This window comes from Callionymus lyra, chromosome 12, assembly GCF_982586985.1.
Source record: "Callionymus lyra chromosome 12, fCalLyr1.hap1.1, whole genome shotgun sequence".
Classification (NCBI taxonomy): Eukaryota; Metazoa; Chordata; class Actinopteri; order Syngnathiformes; family Callionymidae; genus Callionymus; species Callionymus lyra.
This window is the reverse complement of record NC_141829.1, coordinates 2,492,897-2,507,024: the sequence shown is the minus strand read 5'-3', so window position 1 is coordinate 2,507,024 and position 14,128 is coordinate 2,492,897. Positions and strand designations below refer to the sequence as shown.

General features: G+C 40.0%; 1 protein-coding gene across 1 annotated transcript in view; it reads right to left on the bottom strand.

Moving 5' to 3' along the window:
- Positions 1-1,290: 1,290 nt before the first annotated feature.
- The window catches only part of pou1f1 (POU class 1 homeobox 1), a 24,547-nt gene continuing 11,709 nt past the window's right edge, over positions 1,291-14,128 (bottom strand). Inside the window, exons 3-6 of the mRNA XM_087804541.1 lie at positions 12,174-12,437; positions 4,596-4,760; positions 2,055-2,115; positions 1,291-1,522 (exon numbers count right to left, since the gene is read on the bottom strand). Coding sequence (XP_087660667.1) covers positions 1,291-1,522; positions 2,055-2,115; positions 4,596-4,760; positions 12,174-12,437 — 722 coding nt within the window. The remainder of the gene's footprint in view (positions 1,523-2,054; positions 2,116-4,595; positions 4,761-12,173; positions 12,438-14,128) is intronic.

Below are 14,128 nucleotides of genomic sequence, written 5' to 3'. Positions count from 1 at the left end.
AGATCGGAACCTTTTCTCCCGAGACTATTGACCTGTACAGTCGCCGGCAGAAAGTGTGTCCGATCGATCGTAAAGCTTGTATTTTGTTTGACTTGAAGCGGCGAATAAACGACCCGTGACACACTTTGATTGTTCATCTTTCTCCACGAAGCGAAGTATAAGAACCGGACGGAAGCGACTCTGTGTTGTTATTAAACCCATTGAACTCATAATAATACAACTAAAGAAGTTACTTGTACCTGATAAATGTATATTAATAATAAATTAGAGTCACATGTGTCGTCAACATTAACTGGTTAATAAAAGACGATCATGTTCGAACAGATCAACAATAAAACATAAAAGTCTTGATTGAAGTGAAACAGTTTAATATTAAAGTTAATCATTCTAGTGCAAAATATTGTGAACCTGAAGTCAAACGTGTGTTTTTCTGTTGGTAGAACAACGAGGATCATAATGTTGAACATATGTTGATATAAATAGATAATTTATCACAGGAAAATATAGCAACAACAAACCACAGGTTAAAGACACGATTCTTATCTGTAATTAGAACTAATAACAAAAAACATGTTTTAATATATTAGTTTAAGAACCACATCCTACTCTCGTCACCAGGAGTCGAACACAAACGCTCTGATAGGTTTGTTGTCATTTAGAAGATAAAACACATCATGTGACTCGAGGACATCTTTCTTTATTGTCTTTTATTCTGCTTTTCACTGGCACTTTTTAGACAATCAGTCCCATAATGCACTGCAACCTTTGACGTTGCTAAATCAAATACTCCTCAATAAACTTGGTCATTTAAACAATGTATTTATTTGCTAAAAAATAAATATCAACCTTTTCTTTCATGCTAAAGTTGTAAAACCACAATAAAAAATAAATCTGAATAAAAAGTTCAAGAAATGCTTTTATCTGACTTTTGACTTATAACTTTCCTTTTAAACTTTTGTTTTCTGTTCAAATTTTGTTGTTTTCAACCAATTTTAAATAATCAACTTTTAACCAGTTTAAGATGCCAGTGGTTTTGTATATAAATAGATAATAATGTATTAATTGGTGAGAGCCAGGATGTCCTCTGCCTCTTGCCCTGAGGAGCTGGGAAAAGCTTCACCACAAGTATCAAGCATAAGAAAAAGAAGATTATGACCAGCATAAGAGCGTGTTAGTGAGAAACACTGCCCTCTAGCGTCCAGCGAGCATCAACGACTTCCTTCTTTAATGCACCGAACGTTCGTGCTGACGTCACTCGAAGGTCACGTGTGTTCCTTGAGGATCCCTGGATCACGACATGTGTTTGTTCATCTGTGTGATGCAGTTCGGGCTGAGTTTGGAGAGACAAGAGCTGAGCTTGAGGCTGGTCTTCACCCTCTTCTGTCGCTGCCGCCGGTTGCAGAACCAGACCCGGACCACCTCCTTCTCCAGGTGCAGACCCTTCGCCATCCTGGTGATCTCCTGAGAGGACGGTTTGCTCTTGTCCACGAAGCTGAGCTCCAGAGCCTCCTTGGCCCCCAGACTGATGGACACACAACAACACAACTGGGAGTCAGTAACACAATAACAGTGAGTCAGTAACACAACAACACAACAGTGAGTCAGTAACACAACAACACAACTGTGAGTCAGTAACACAATAACAGTGAGTCAGTAACACAACAACACAACTGTGAGTCAGTAACACAACAACACAACTGGGAGTCAGTAACACAACAACACAACTGTGAGTCAGTAACACAATAACAGTGAGTCAGTAACACAACAACACAACTGTGAGTCAGTAACACAACAACACAACTGGGAGTCAGTAACACAACAACACAACAGTGAGTCAGTCACACAACAACAGTGAGTCAGTAACACAACACAACAGTAAGTCAGTAACACAACAACACAACAGTGAGTCAGTAAAACAACAACACAACAGTGAGTCAGTAACACAATAACAGTGAGTCAGTAACACAACAACACAACAGTGAGTCAGTAACACAATAACAGTGAGTCAGTAACACAACAACAGTGAGTCAGTAACACAACAACCACACACTCACCTGATGGTCGTCCTTCTCTTCCTCTTCCTCTCGTTCATTCCTATCTTGTCGTTGTTCAAGGCTGCAGTGAAGAAGAAAAACATTCATTCTTCATAGTTTCTGATCAAGAAAAGGTTGAACTGTTGAAGTTTTAAATGATTTTTTTTCTACCAATATCAGTAAAAATACTTGAACTTTTAAATGTAGTTAAAATGTGGTTTGAATATTATGATCAAATGAGAAAAACTGATTCATGAATTGATTTGAATAAATTATCTTTACATTAGTTTTAAACTGTGAAATTAAAAACCTTTAATAACACAGACTATTATTATTATTATTATTATTATTGTTATTATCAGATACAATCTAGTGAAGAGATATAAATAAAACTGTTATTATTATTATTATTATTATTATTATTGTTATTATCAGATACAATCTAGTGAAGAGATATAAATAAAACTGTTATAATTATTATTATTATTATTATTATTGTTATTATCAGATACAATCTAGTGAAGAGATATAAATAAAACTGTTATAATTATTATTATTATTGTTATTATCATAAACAATCTAGTGAAGAGATATAAATAAAACTGTTATAATTATTATTATTATTGTTATTATCAGAAACAATCTAGTGAAGACATATAAATAAAACTGTTATTATTATTATTATTATTGTTATTATCAGAAACAATCTAGTGAAGAAATATAAATAAAACTGTTATTATTATTATTATTATCAGAAACAATCTAGTGAAGAGATATAAATAAAACTGTTATAATTATTATTATTATTGTTATTATCAGAAACAATCTAGTGAAGACATATAAATAAAACTGTTATAATTATTATTATTATTATTATTATTATTATTGTTATTATCAGAAACAATCTAGTGAAGACATATAAATAAAACTGTTATTATTATTATTATTATTGTTATGATCAGAAACAATCTAGTGAAGAAATATAAATAAAACTGTTATAATTATTATTATTATTGTTATTATCAGAAACAATCTAGTGAAGAGATATAAATAAAACTGTTATAATTATTATTATTATTATTATTATTATTGTTATTATCAGAAACAATCTAGTGAAGAGATATAAATAAAACTGTTATTATTATTATTATTATTATTGTTATTATCAGAAACAATCTAGTGAAGAGATATAAATACAACTGTTATTATTATTATTATTATTGTTATTATCAGAAACAATCTAGTGAAGAGATATAAATAAAACTGTTATTATTATTATTATTATTGTTATTATCAGAAACAATCTAGTGAAGAAATATAAATAAAACTGTTATAATTATTATTATTATTGTTATTATCAGAAACAATCTAGTGAAGAGATATAAATAAAACTGTTATTATTATTATTATTATTGTTATTATCAGAAACAATCTAGTGAAGACATATAAATAAAACTGTTATTATTATTATTATTATTGTTATTATCAGAAACAATCTAGTGAAGAGATATAAATAAAACTGTTATTATTATTATTATTATTATTGTTATTATCAGAAACAATCTAGTGAAGAGATATAAATAAAACTGTTATAATTATTATTATTATTATTGTTATTATTGTTATTATCATAAACAATCTAGTGAAGAGATATAAATAAAACTGTTATTATTATTATTATTATTATTATTGTTATTATCATAAACAATCTAGTGAAGAGATATAAATAAAACTTATAATTATTATTATTATTGTTATTATCAGAAACAATCTAGTGAAGAGATATGAATAAAACTGTTATTATTATTATTATTATTATCAGAAACAATCTAGTGAAGAGATATGAATAAAACTGTTATTATTATTATTATTATTATTGTTATTATCAGAAATAATCTAGTGAAGAGATATAAATAAAACTGTTATAATTATTATTATTAGAAACAATCAGTGAAGACATATAAATTAAGATACACCACTGGTGGACAAATACATTTCCTCAGGAGCCATAAGCAAAAATATATACATGAACAAAAACACTAAATATAATGAGGATAAAGGTTAAAACAAATCTAATGAAATTAAGCTTAATATGATGAAATGTAATTGTATTGAGTATTAATTTTATTTTAAAAAGTGATTTAAAAGCACTTTTTTTAATTCATTGAAATATTTTAAGGGGCTGTAAATACTCACAAAAATGAGAAAGAAACGCAGGATAAAAGTCCTTAAACCCTATGATCGTAGTTAAAGTTAAACTAGTAATGAATAATGACAATATAATGGTTAGTTTGTATATGATCACATTAATACAGTCAAAGGGCCATAAAAAACTATTGTTAAAGTAATTATGTGCGTTTGTTTCTGCCGCCACCTAGTGTCGGATCAGTGTAAGTTATTTCCCCCTTTTAATAATCGCAGAAACCTGTGTTCTATGAAACCATGATGTTTATCGATTTGATTTTTAAAATAATGTACAATATAATAAAATAGTTTCTACATATTGTGTGTATATTGTGTGTGTATTGTGTGTATATTGTGTGCGTCAGCAGCAGCACTCACCGCCCGCCAGCTCGGCCTCGTCCAGCCACTTGGAGAGGATGGTTTTGAGTTTACAGGCGTTCTTGAAGCTCAGCTGCAGGTTCTCGAAGCGACAGATGGTGGTTTGACTGAACTCAGAGCCGTGCACCGCAGCGAGCGCCTCGCCCACGTTAGTCTGCGTGTAACCTGAGGTCACATGATGCAGGAGTTAAAACACGCGTGTGACTGAGGTCACATGATGCAGGAGTTAAAACACGCGTGTAACTGAGGTCACATGATGCAGGAGTTAAAACACGCGTGTAACCTGAGGTCACATGATGCAGGAGTTAAAACACGCGTGTAACCTGAGGTCACATGATGCAGGAGTTAAAACACGCGTGTAACCTGAGGTCACATGATGCAGGAGTTAAAACACGTGTGTAACCTGAGGTCATATGATGCAGGAGTTAAAACACGTGTGTAACCTGAGGTCATATGATGCAGGAGTTAAAACACGCGTGTAACCTGAGGTCACATGATGCAGGAGTTAAAACACGTGTGTAACCTGAGGTCATATGATGCAGGAGTTAAAACACGCGTGTAACCTGAGGTCACATGATGCAGGAGTTAAAACACGCGTGTAACCTGAGGTCACATGATGCAGGAGTTAAAACACGCATGTAACCTGAGGTCACATGATGCAGGAGTTAAAACACGCGTGTAACCTGAGGTCACATGATGCAGGAGTTAAAACACGCGTGTAACCTGAGGTCACATGATGCAGGAGTAAACACACGCGTGTAACTGAGGTCACATGATGCAGGAGTTAAAACACGCGTGTAACCTGAGGTCACATGATGCAGGAGTTAAAACACGCGTGTAACCTGAGGTCACATGATGCAGGAGTTAAAACACGCGTGTAACCTGAGGTCACATGATGCAGGAGTTAAAACACGCGTGTAACCTGAGGTCACATGATGCAGGAGTTAAAACACGCGTGTAACCTGAGGTCACATGATGCAGGAGTTAAAACACGCATGTAACCTGAGGTCACATGATGCAGGAGTTAAAACACGCGTGTAACCTGAGGTCACATGATGCAGGAGTTAAAACACGCGTGTAACCTGAGGTCACATGATGCAGGAGTAAACACACGCGTGTAACTGAGGTCACATGATGCAGGAGTTAAAACACGCGTGTAACCTGAGGTCACATGATGCAGGAGTTAAAACACGTATGTAACCTGAGGTCACATGATGCAGGAGTTAAAACACGCGTGTGACCTGAGGTCACATGATGCAGGAGTTAAAACACGCGTGTAACTGAGGTCACATGATGCAGGAGTTAAAACACGCGTGTAACTGAGGTCACATGATGCAGGAGTTAAAACATGCGTGTAACAGGTCACATGATGCAGGAGTTAAAACACGCGTGTGACCTGAGGTCACATGATGCAGGAGTTAAAACACGTGTGTGACTGAGGTCACATGATGCAGGAGTTAAAACACGCGTGTAACCTGAGGTCATATGATGCAGGAGTTAAAACACGTATGTAACCTGAGGTCACATGATGCAGGAGTTAAAACACTTATGTAACTGAGGTCACATGATGCAGGAGTTAAAACACGCGTGCAACTGAGGTCACATGATGCAGAAGTTAAAACATGTATGTAACCTGAGGTCACATGATGCAGGAGTTAAAACACGCGTGCAACTGAGGTCACATGATGCAGAAGTTAAAACATGTATGTAACCTGAGGTCACATGATGCAGGAGTTAAAACACGCGTGTAACCTGAGGTCACATGATGCAGGAGTTAAAACACGCGTGTAACTGAGGTCACATGATGCAGGAGTTAAAACACGCGTGTAACCTGAGGTCACATGATGCAGGAGTTAAAACACGCGTGTAACCTGAGGTCACATGAAGCAGGAGTTAAAACACGCGTGTAACCTGAGGTCACATGAAGCAGGAGTTAAAACATGCGTGTAACCTGAGGTCACATGATGCAGGAGTTATAACACGCGTGTAACTGAGGTCACATGATGCAGGAGTTAAAACATGTATGTAACCTGAGGTCACATGATGCAGGAGTTAAAACACGCGTGTTACTGAGGTCACATGATGCAGGAGTTAAAACACGCGTGTAACCTGAGGTCACATGATGCAGGAGTTAAAACACACGTGTAACCTGAGGTCACATGATGCAGGAGTTAAAACACACGTGTAACCTGAGGTCACATGATGCAGGAGTTAAAACACGCGTGTAACCTGAGGTCACATGATGCAGGAGTTAAAACACGCGTGTAACCTGAGGTCACATGATGCAGGAGTTAAAACACGCGTGTAACCTGAGGTCACATGATGCAGGAGTTAAAACACGCGTGTAACCTGAGGTCACATGATGCAGGAGTTAAAACACACGTGTAACCTGAGGTCACATGATGCAGGAATTAAAACACGCGTGTAACCTGTGGTCACATGATGCAGGAGTTAAAACACGGGTGTAACCTGAGGTCACATGATGCAGGAGTTAAAACACGCGTGTAACTGAGGTCACATGATGCAGGAGTTAAAACATGTATGTAACCTGAGGTCACATGATGCGGGAGTTAAAACACGCGTGTAACCTGAGGTCACATGATGCAGGAGTTAAAACACGCGTGTGACCTGAGGTCACATGATGCAGGAGTTAAAACACGTGTGTGACTGAGGTCACATGATGCAGGAGTTAAAACACGCGTGTAACCTGAGGTCACATGATGCAGGAGTTAAAACACGCGTGTAACCTGAGGTCACATGATGCAGGAGTTAAAACACACGTGTAACCTGAGGTCACATGATGCAGGAGTTAAAACACGCATGTAACCTGAGGTCACATGATGCAGGAGTTAAAACACGTGTGTAACCTGAGGTCACATGATGCAGGAGTTAAAACACGCGTGTAACCTGAGGTCACATGATGCAGGAGTTAAAACACGCGTGTAACCTGAGGTCACATGATGCAGGAGTTAAAACACACGTGTAACCTGAGGTCACATGATGCAGGAGTTAAAACACGCGTGTAACCTGAGGTCACATGATGCAGGAGTTAAAACACGTGTGTGACTGAGGTCACATGATGCAGGAGTTAAAACACGCGTGTAACCTGAGGTCACATGATGCAGGAGTTAAAACACGCGTGTAACCTGAGGTCACATGATGCAGGAGTTATAACACGCGTGTAACCTGAGGTCACATGATGCAGGAGTTATAACACACGTGTAACCTGAGGTCACATGATGCAGGAGTTAAAACACGCGTGTAACCTGAGGTCACATGATGCAGGAGTTATAACACACGTGTAACCTGAGGTCACATGATGCAGGAGTTATAACACACGTGTAACCTGAGGTCACATGATGCAGGAGTTAAAACACGCGTGTAACCTGAGGTCACATGATGCAGGAGTTATAACACGAGTGTAACCTGAGGTCACATGATGCAGGAGTTAAAACACGCGTGTAACTGAGGTCACATGATGCAGGAGTTAAAACACGCGTGTAACCTGAGGTCACATGATGCAGGAGTTAAAACACGTGTGTGACTGAGGTCACATGATGCAGGAGTTAAAACACGCGTGTCACCTGAGGTCACATGAAGCAGGAGTTAAAACACGCGTGTAACCTGAGGTCACATGATGCAGGAGTTAAAACACCAGGTAACCTGAGGTCACATGATGCAGGAGTTAAAACACGTGTGTGACCTGAGGTCACATGATGCAGGAGTTAAAACACGCGTGTAACCTGAGGTCACATGATGCAGGAGTTAAAACACGCGTGTAACCTGAGGTCACATGATGCAGGAGTTATAACACACGTGTAACCTGAGGTCACATGATGCAGGAGTTAAAACACACGTGTAACCTGAGGTCACATGATGCAGGAGTTAAAACACGCGTGTAACCTGAGGTCACATGATGCAGGAGTTAAAACACGTGTGTAACTGAGGTCAAATGATGCAGGAGTTAAAACACGTGTGTGACCTGAGGTCACATGATGCAGGAGTTAAAACACGTGTGCGACTGAGGTCACATGATGCAGGAGTTAAAACATGCGTGTAACCTGAGCTCACATGATGCAGGAGTTAAAACACGCGTGTAACTGAGGTCACATGATGCAGAAGTTAAAACACGTGTGTGACTGAGGTCACATGATGCAGGAGTTAAAACATGCGTGTAACCTGAGCTCACATGATGCAAGAGTTAAAACACGCGTGTAACTGAGGTCACATGATGCAGAAGTTAAAACACGTGTGTAACCTGAGGTCACATGATGCAGGAGTTAAACCACGTGTGTGACTGAAGTCACATGATGCAAGAGTTAAAACACGCGTGTAACTGAGGTCACACGATGCAGGAGTTAAAACACGTGTGTGACTGAGGTCACATGATGCAGGAGTTAAAACACGTGTGTGGCTAAGGTCACATGATGCAGGAGTTAAAACACGCGTGTAACTGAGGTCACACGATGCAGGAGTTAAAACACGTGTGTGACTGAGGTCACATGATACAGGAGTTAAAACACGTCAGTGACTGAGGTCACATGATGCAGGAGTTAAAACACGCGTGTAACCTGAGGTCACATGATGCAGGAGTTAAAACACACGTGTAACTGAGGTCCCATGATGCAGGAGTTAAAACACGCATGTAACTTGAGGTCACATGATGCAGGAGTTATAACACACGTGTAACCTGAGGTCACATGATGCAGGAGTTATAACACACGTGTAACCTGAGGTCACATGATGCAGGAGTTAAAACACACGTGTAACCTGAGGTCACATGATGCAGGAGTTAAAACACACGTGTAACCTGAGGTCACATGATGCAGGAGTTAAAACACGCATGTAACTGAGGTCACATGATGCAGGAGTTAAAACACGCGTGTGGCTAAGGTCACATGATGCAGGAGTTAAAACACGCGTGTAACTGAGGTCACATGATGCAGGAGTTAAAACACGTGTGTGACTGAGGTCACATGATACAGGAGTTAAAACACGTCAGTGACTGACGTCACATGATGCAGGAGTTAAAACACGTGTGTGACTGAGGTCACATGATGCAGGAGTTAAAACACGCGTGTAACCTGAGGTCACATGATGCAGGAGTTAAAACACGCGTGTAACCTGAGGTCACATGATGCAGGAGTTATAACACGCGTGTAACCTGAGGTCACATGATGCAGGAGTTATAACACACGTGTAACCTGAGGTCACATGATGCAGGAGTTAAAACACGCGTGTAACCTGAGGTCACATGATGCAGGAGTTATAACACATGTGTAACCTGAGGTCACATGATGCAGGAGTTATAACACACGTGTAACCTGAGGTCACATGATGCAGGAGTTAAAACACGCGTGTAACCTGAGGTCACATGATGCAGGAGTTATAACACGAGTGTAACCTGAGGTCACATGATGCAGGAGTTAAAACACGCGTGTAACTGAGGTCACATGATGCAGGAGTTAAAACACGCGTGTAACCTGAGGTCACATGATGCAGGAGTTAAAACACGTGTGTGACTGAGGTCACATGATGCAGGAGTTAAAACACGCGTGTCACCTGAGGTCACATGAAGCAGGAGTTAAAACACGCGTGTAACCTGAGGTCACATGATGCAGGAGTTAAAACACCAGGTAACCTGAGGTCACATGATGCAGGAGTTAAAACACGTGTGTGACCTGAGGTCACATGATGCAGGAGTTAAAACACGCGTGTAACCTGAGGTCACATGATGCAGGAGTTAAAACACACGTGTAACCTGAGGTCACATGATGCAGGAGTTAAAACACGTGTGTAACCTGAGGTCACATGATGCAGGAGTTAAAACACGAGTGTAACTGAGGTCAAATGATGCAGGAGTTAAAACACGTGTGTGACCTGAGGTCACATGATGCAGGAGTTAAAACACGTGTGCGACTGAGGTCACATGATGCAGGAGTTAAAACATGCGTGTAACCTGAGCTCACATGATGCAGGAGTTAAAACACGCGTGTAACTGAGGTCACATGATGCAGAAGTTAAAACACGTGTGTGACTGAGGTCACATGATGCAGGAGTTAAAACATGCGTGTAACCTGAGCTCACATGATGCAGGAGTTAAAACACGCGTGTAACTGAGGTCACATGATGCAGAAGTTAAAACACGTGTGTAACCTGAGGTCACATGATGCAGGAGTTAAACCACGTGTGTGACTGAAGTCACATGATGCAAGAGTTAAAACACGCGTGTAACTGAGGTCACACGATGCAGGAGTTAAAACACGTGTGTGACTGAGGTCACATGATGCAGGAGTTAAAACACGTGTGTGGCTAAGGTCACATGATGCAGGAGTTAAAACACGCGTGTAACTGAGGTCACACGATGCAGGAGTTAAAACACGTGTGTGACTGAGGTCACATGATACAGGAGTTAAAACACGTCAGTGACTGAGGTCACATGATGCAGGAGTTAAAACACGCGTGTAACCTGAGGTCACATGATGCAGGAGTTAAAACACGCGTGTAACTGAGGTCCCATGATGCAGGAGTTAAAACACGCATGTAACCTGAGGTCACATGATGCAGGAGTTATAACACACGTGTAACCTGAGGTCACATGATGCAGGAGTTATAACACACGTGTAACCTGAGGTCACATGATGCAGGAGTTAAAACACACGTGTAACCTGAGGTCACATGATGCAGGAGTTAAAACACACGTGTAACCTGAGGTCACATGATGCAGGAGTTAAAACACGCATGTAACTGAGGTCACATGATGCAGGAGTTAAAACACACGTGTAACCTGAGGTCACATGATGCAGGAGTTAAAACACGTGTGTAACTGAGGTCACATGATGCAGGACTTAAAACACGCGTGTGGCTAAGGTCACATGATGCAGGAGTTAAAACACGCGTGTAACTGAGGTCACACGATGCAGGAGTTAAAACACGTGTGTGACTGAAGTCACATGATACAGGAGTTAAAACACGTCAGTGACTGAGGTCACATGATGCAGGAGTTAAAACACGTGTGTGACTGAGGTCACATAATGCAGGAGTTAAAACACGCGCGTAACCTGAGGTCACATGATGCAGGAGTTAAAACACGTGTGTGACTGAGGTCACATGATGCAGGAGTTAAAACACGTCTGTGACTGAGGTCACATGATGCAGGAGTTAAAACACGCGTGTAACCTGAGGTCACATGATGCAGGAGTTAAAACATGCGTGTAACCTGAGGTCACATGATGCAGGAGTTAAAACACGTGTGTAACTGAGGTCACATGATGCAGGAGTTAAAACACGTGTGTAACTGAGGTCACATGATGCAGGAGTTAAAACACGCATGTAACTGAGGTCACATGATGCAGGAGTTAAAACACGCGTGTAACCTGAGGTCACATGATGCAGGAGTTAAAACACACGTGTGACTGAGGTCACATGATGCAGGAGTTAAAACACGCATGTAACTGAGGTCACATGATGCAGGAGTTAAAACACGCGTGTAACCTGAGGTCACATGATGCAGGAGTTAAAACACGCGTGTGACTGAGGTCACATGATGCAGGAGTTAAACATGGTCCAGATCTTTACCCAGTTTGATCCTGCGGAGCTTGAAGTCGTTGGCGAACATCTCCAACTCTCTGATCTGTGGCGAGTCCATGGAAGGAACGTCTTCCAGGTCGTGCAGGTTCTTCCTCTGTGCGTCGGTCTTCAGGTCCCCCATGACGGGGCCCCCCGGGACCTCATCGGTGAGCAGCAGAGCCGAGGGCAGTGAAGAGAAACCATGGCCTAATGCACACGAGCTGCTGCTGAGTCCAGGATCTGGGAACCTGTACAGGCATGGAGTCAGAGATCCTGGAGGGAAGCAGAGTCACATGGTCAGGACAAGATCACAGCAAGTGTAGCTGCCTGTTACACTGATAGTGTTTACACTCTTAAGTACACACACACACTTTCAATATTTCCCTACTCTCAGTAAGTAAGTAATATTTGTAGACGCTTTTCCAGACCAGGGTCACAAAGCGCTTAAACAATCCAAACAATACTCAATAAAATATATATTTTAAAGGTCAAGATAACACTAAGACAAACACAAGAGTCTCAGAGAATCAAGGAAAAGCAAGTCTTAAGATGTTTCTTGAAGGAGTCAGTAGATCATCAAACACAGATGTTTCTTGAAGGAGTCAGTAGATCATCAAACACAGATGTTTCTTAAAGGAGTCAGTAGATCATCAAACACAGATGTTTCTTGAAGGAGTCAGTAGATCATCAAACACACATGTTTCTTGAAGGAGTCAGTAGATCATCAAACACAGATGTTTCTTAAAGGAGTCAGTAGATCATCAAACACAGATGTTTCTTGAAGGAGTCAGTAGATCATCAAACACATATGTTTCTAGAAGGAGTCAGTAGATCATCAAACACAGATGTTTCTTGAAGGAGTCAGTAGATCATCAAACACAGAGATGTTTCTTGAAGGAGTCAGTAGATCATCAAACACAGATGTTTCTTAAAGGAGTCAGTAGATCATCAAACACAGATGTTTCTTGAAGGAGTCAGTAGATCATCAAACACAGATGTTTCTTGAAGGAGTCAGTAGATCATCAAACACAGATGTTTCTTGAAGGAGTCAGTAGATCATCAAACACAGAGATGTTTCTTGAAGGAGTCAGTAGATCATCAAACACACATGTTTCTTGAAGGAGTCAGTAGATCATCAAACACAGATGTTTCTTGAAGGAGTCAGTAGATCATCAAACACAGATGTTTCTTGAAGGAGTCAGTAGATCATCAAACACAGAGATGTTTCTTGAAGGAGTCAGTAGATCATCAAACACAGAGATGTTTCTTGAAGGAGTCAGTAGATCATCAAACACAGAGATGTTTCTTGAAGGAGTCAGTAGATCATCAAACACAGAGATGGTTCCAAAGCTGAGGAGCAACAGTCTGGAAGGATTTCTCTCCTCTGGTCCCGAAGTTCAGGAACCATCAGTAGATTCTGATCCACAGACCTCAGAGCCCGAGCTGGGGTGTAAGGCTGGATCAGATCACTGATGGAAGGTCTGACCATGAATAGATCTGAAAGTAAGAACCAGAATTTTAAAATGATCCTGAAAGAAACTGGCAGCCAGTGAAGAGTTTGAAGGAGAAATGTGAGTTCTTCACTGGTGAGTTAACACCATCTTTCGGCTGCCGTTGATTTCAATGCACAAGAGCCTGAAACGACTGAAGGCCTGAAGGTAGATTTCTTCTGGCAACACGTCAAGCTCAAATATGATTGGATGAAGCTCACACATGACAAACAGTCCTGGCAGTGCAAGCAAGAGGAAAGAAATGAAAGGAAGAGAAAAGACTATGAGGAATAATTTAATACATATTTATATAAAAAAAAAAAATTGAATTTAAATAAAATTGAATTTATTGTCTTATGTTTCTTCTGGAACGTAAGTGACCTGCTGACTGTGATGCAGACGAGACGTTTGAAAGTAACATATTGAGTAAAGATGTCAGTAAGATGTCAGCTGCTGGCCTCGGATCTAATCAGC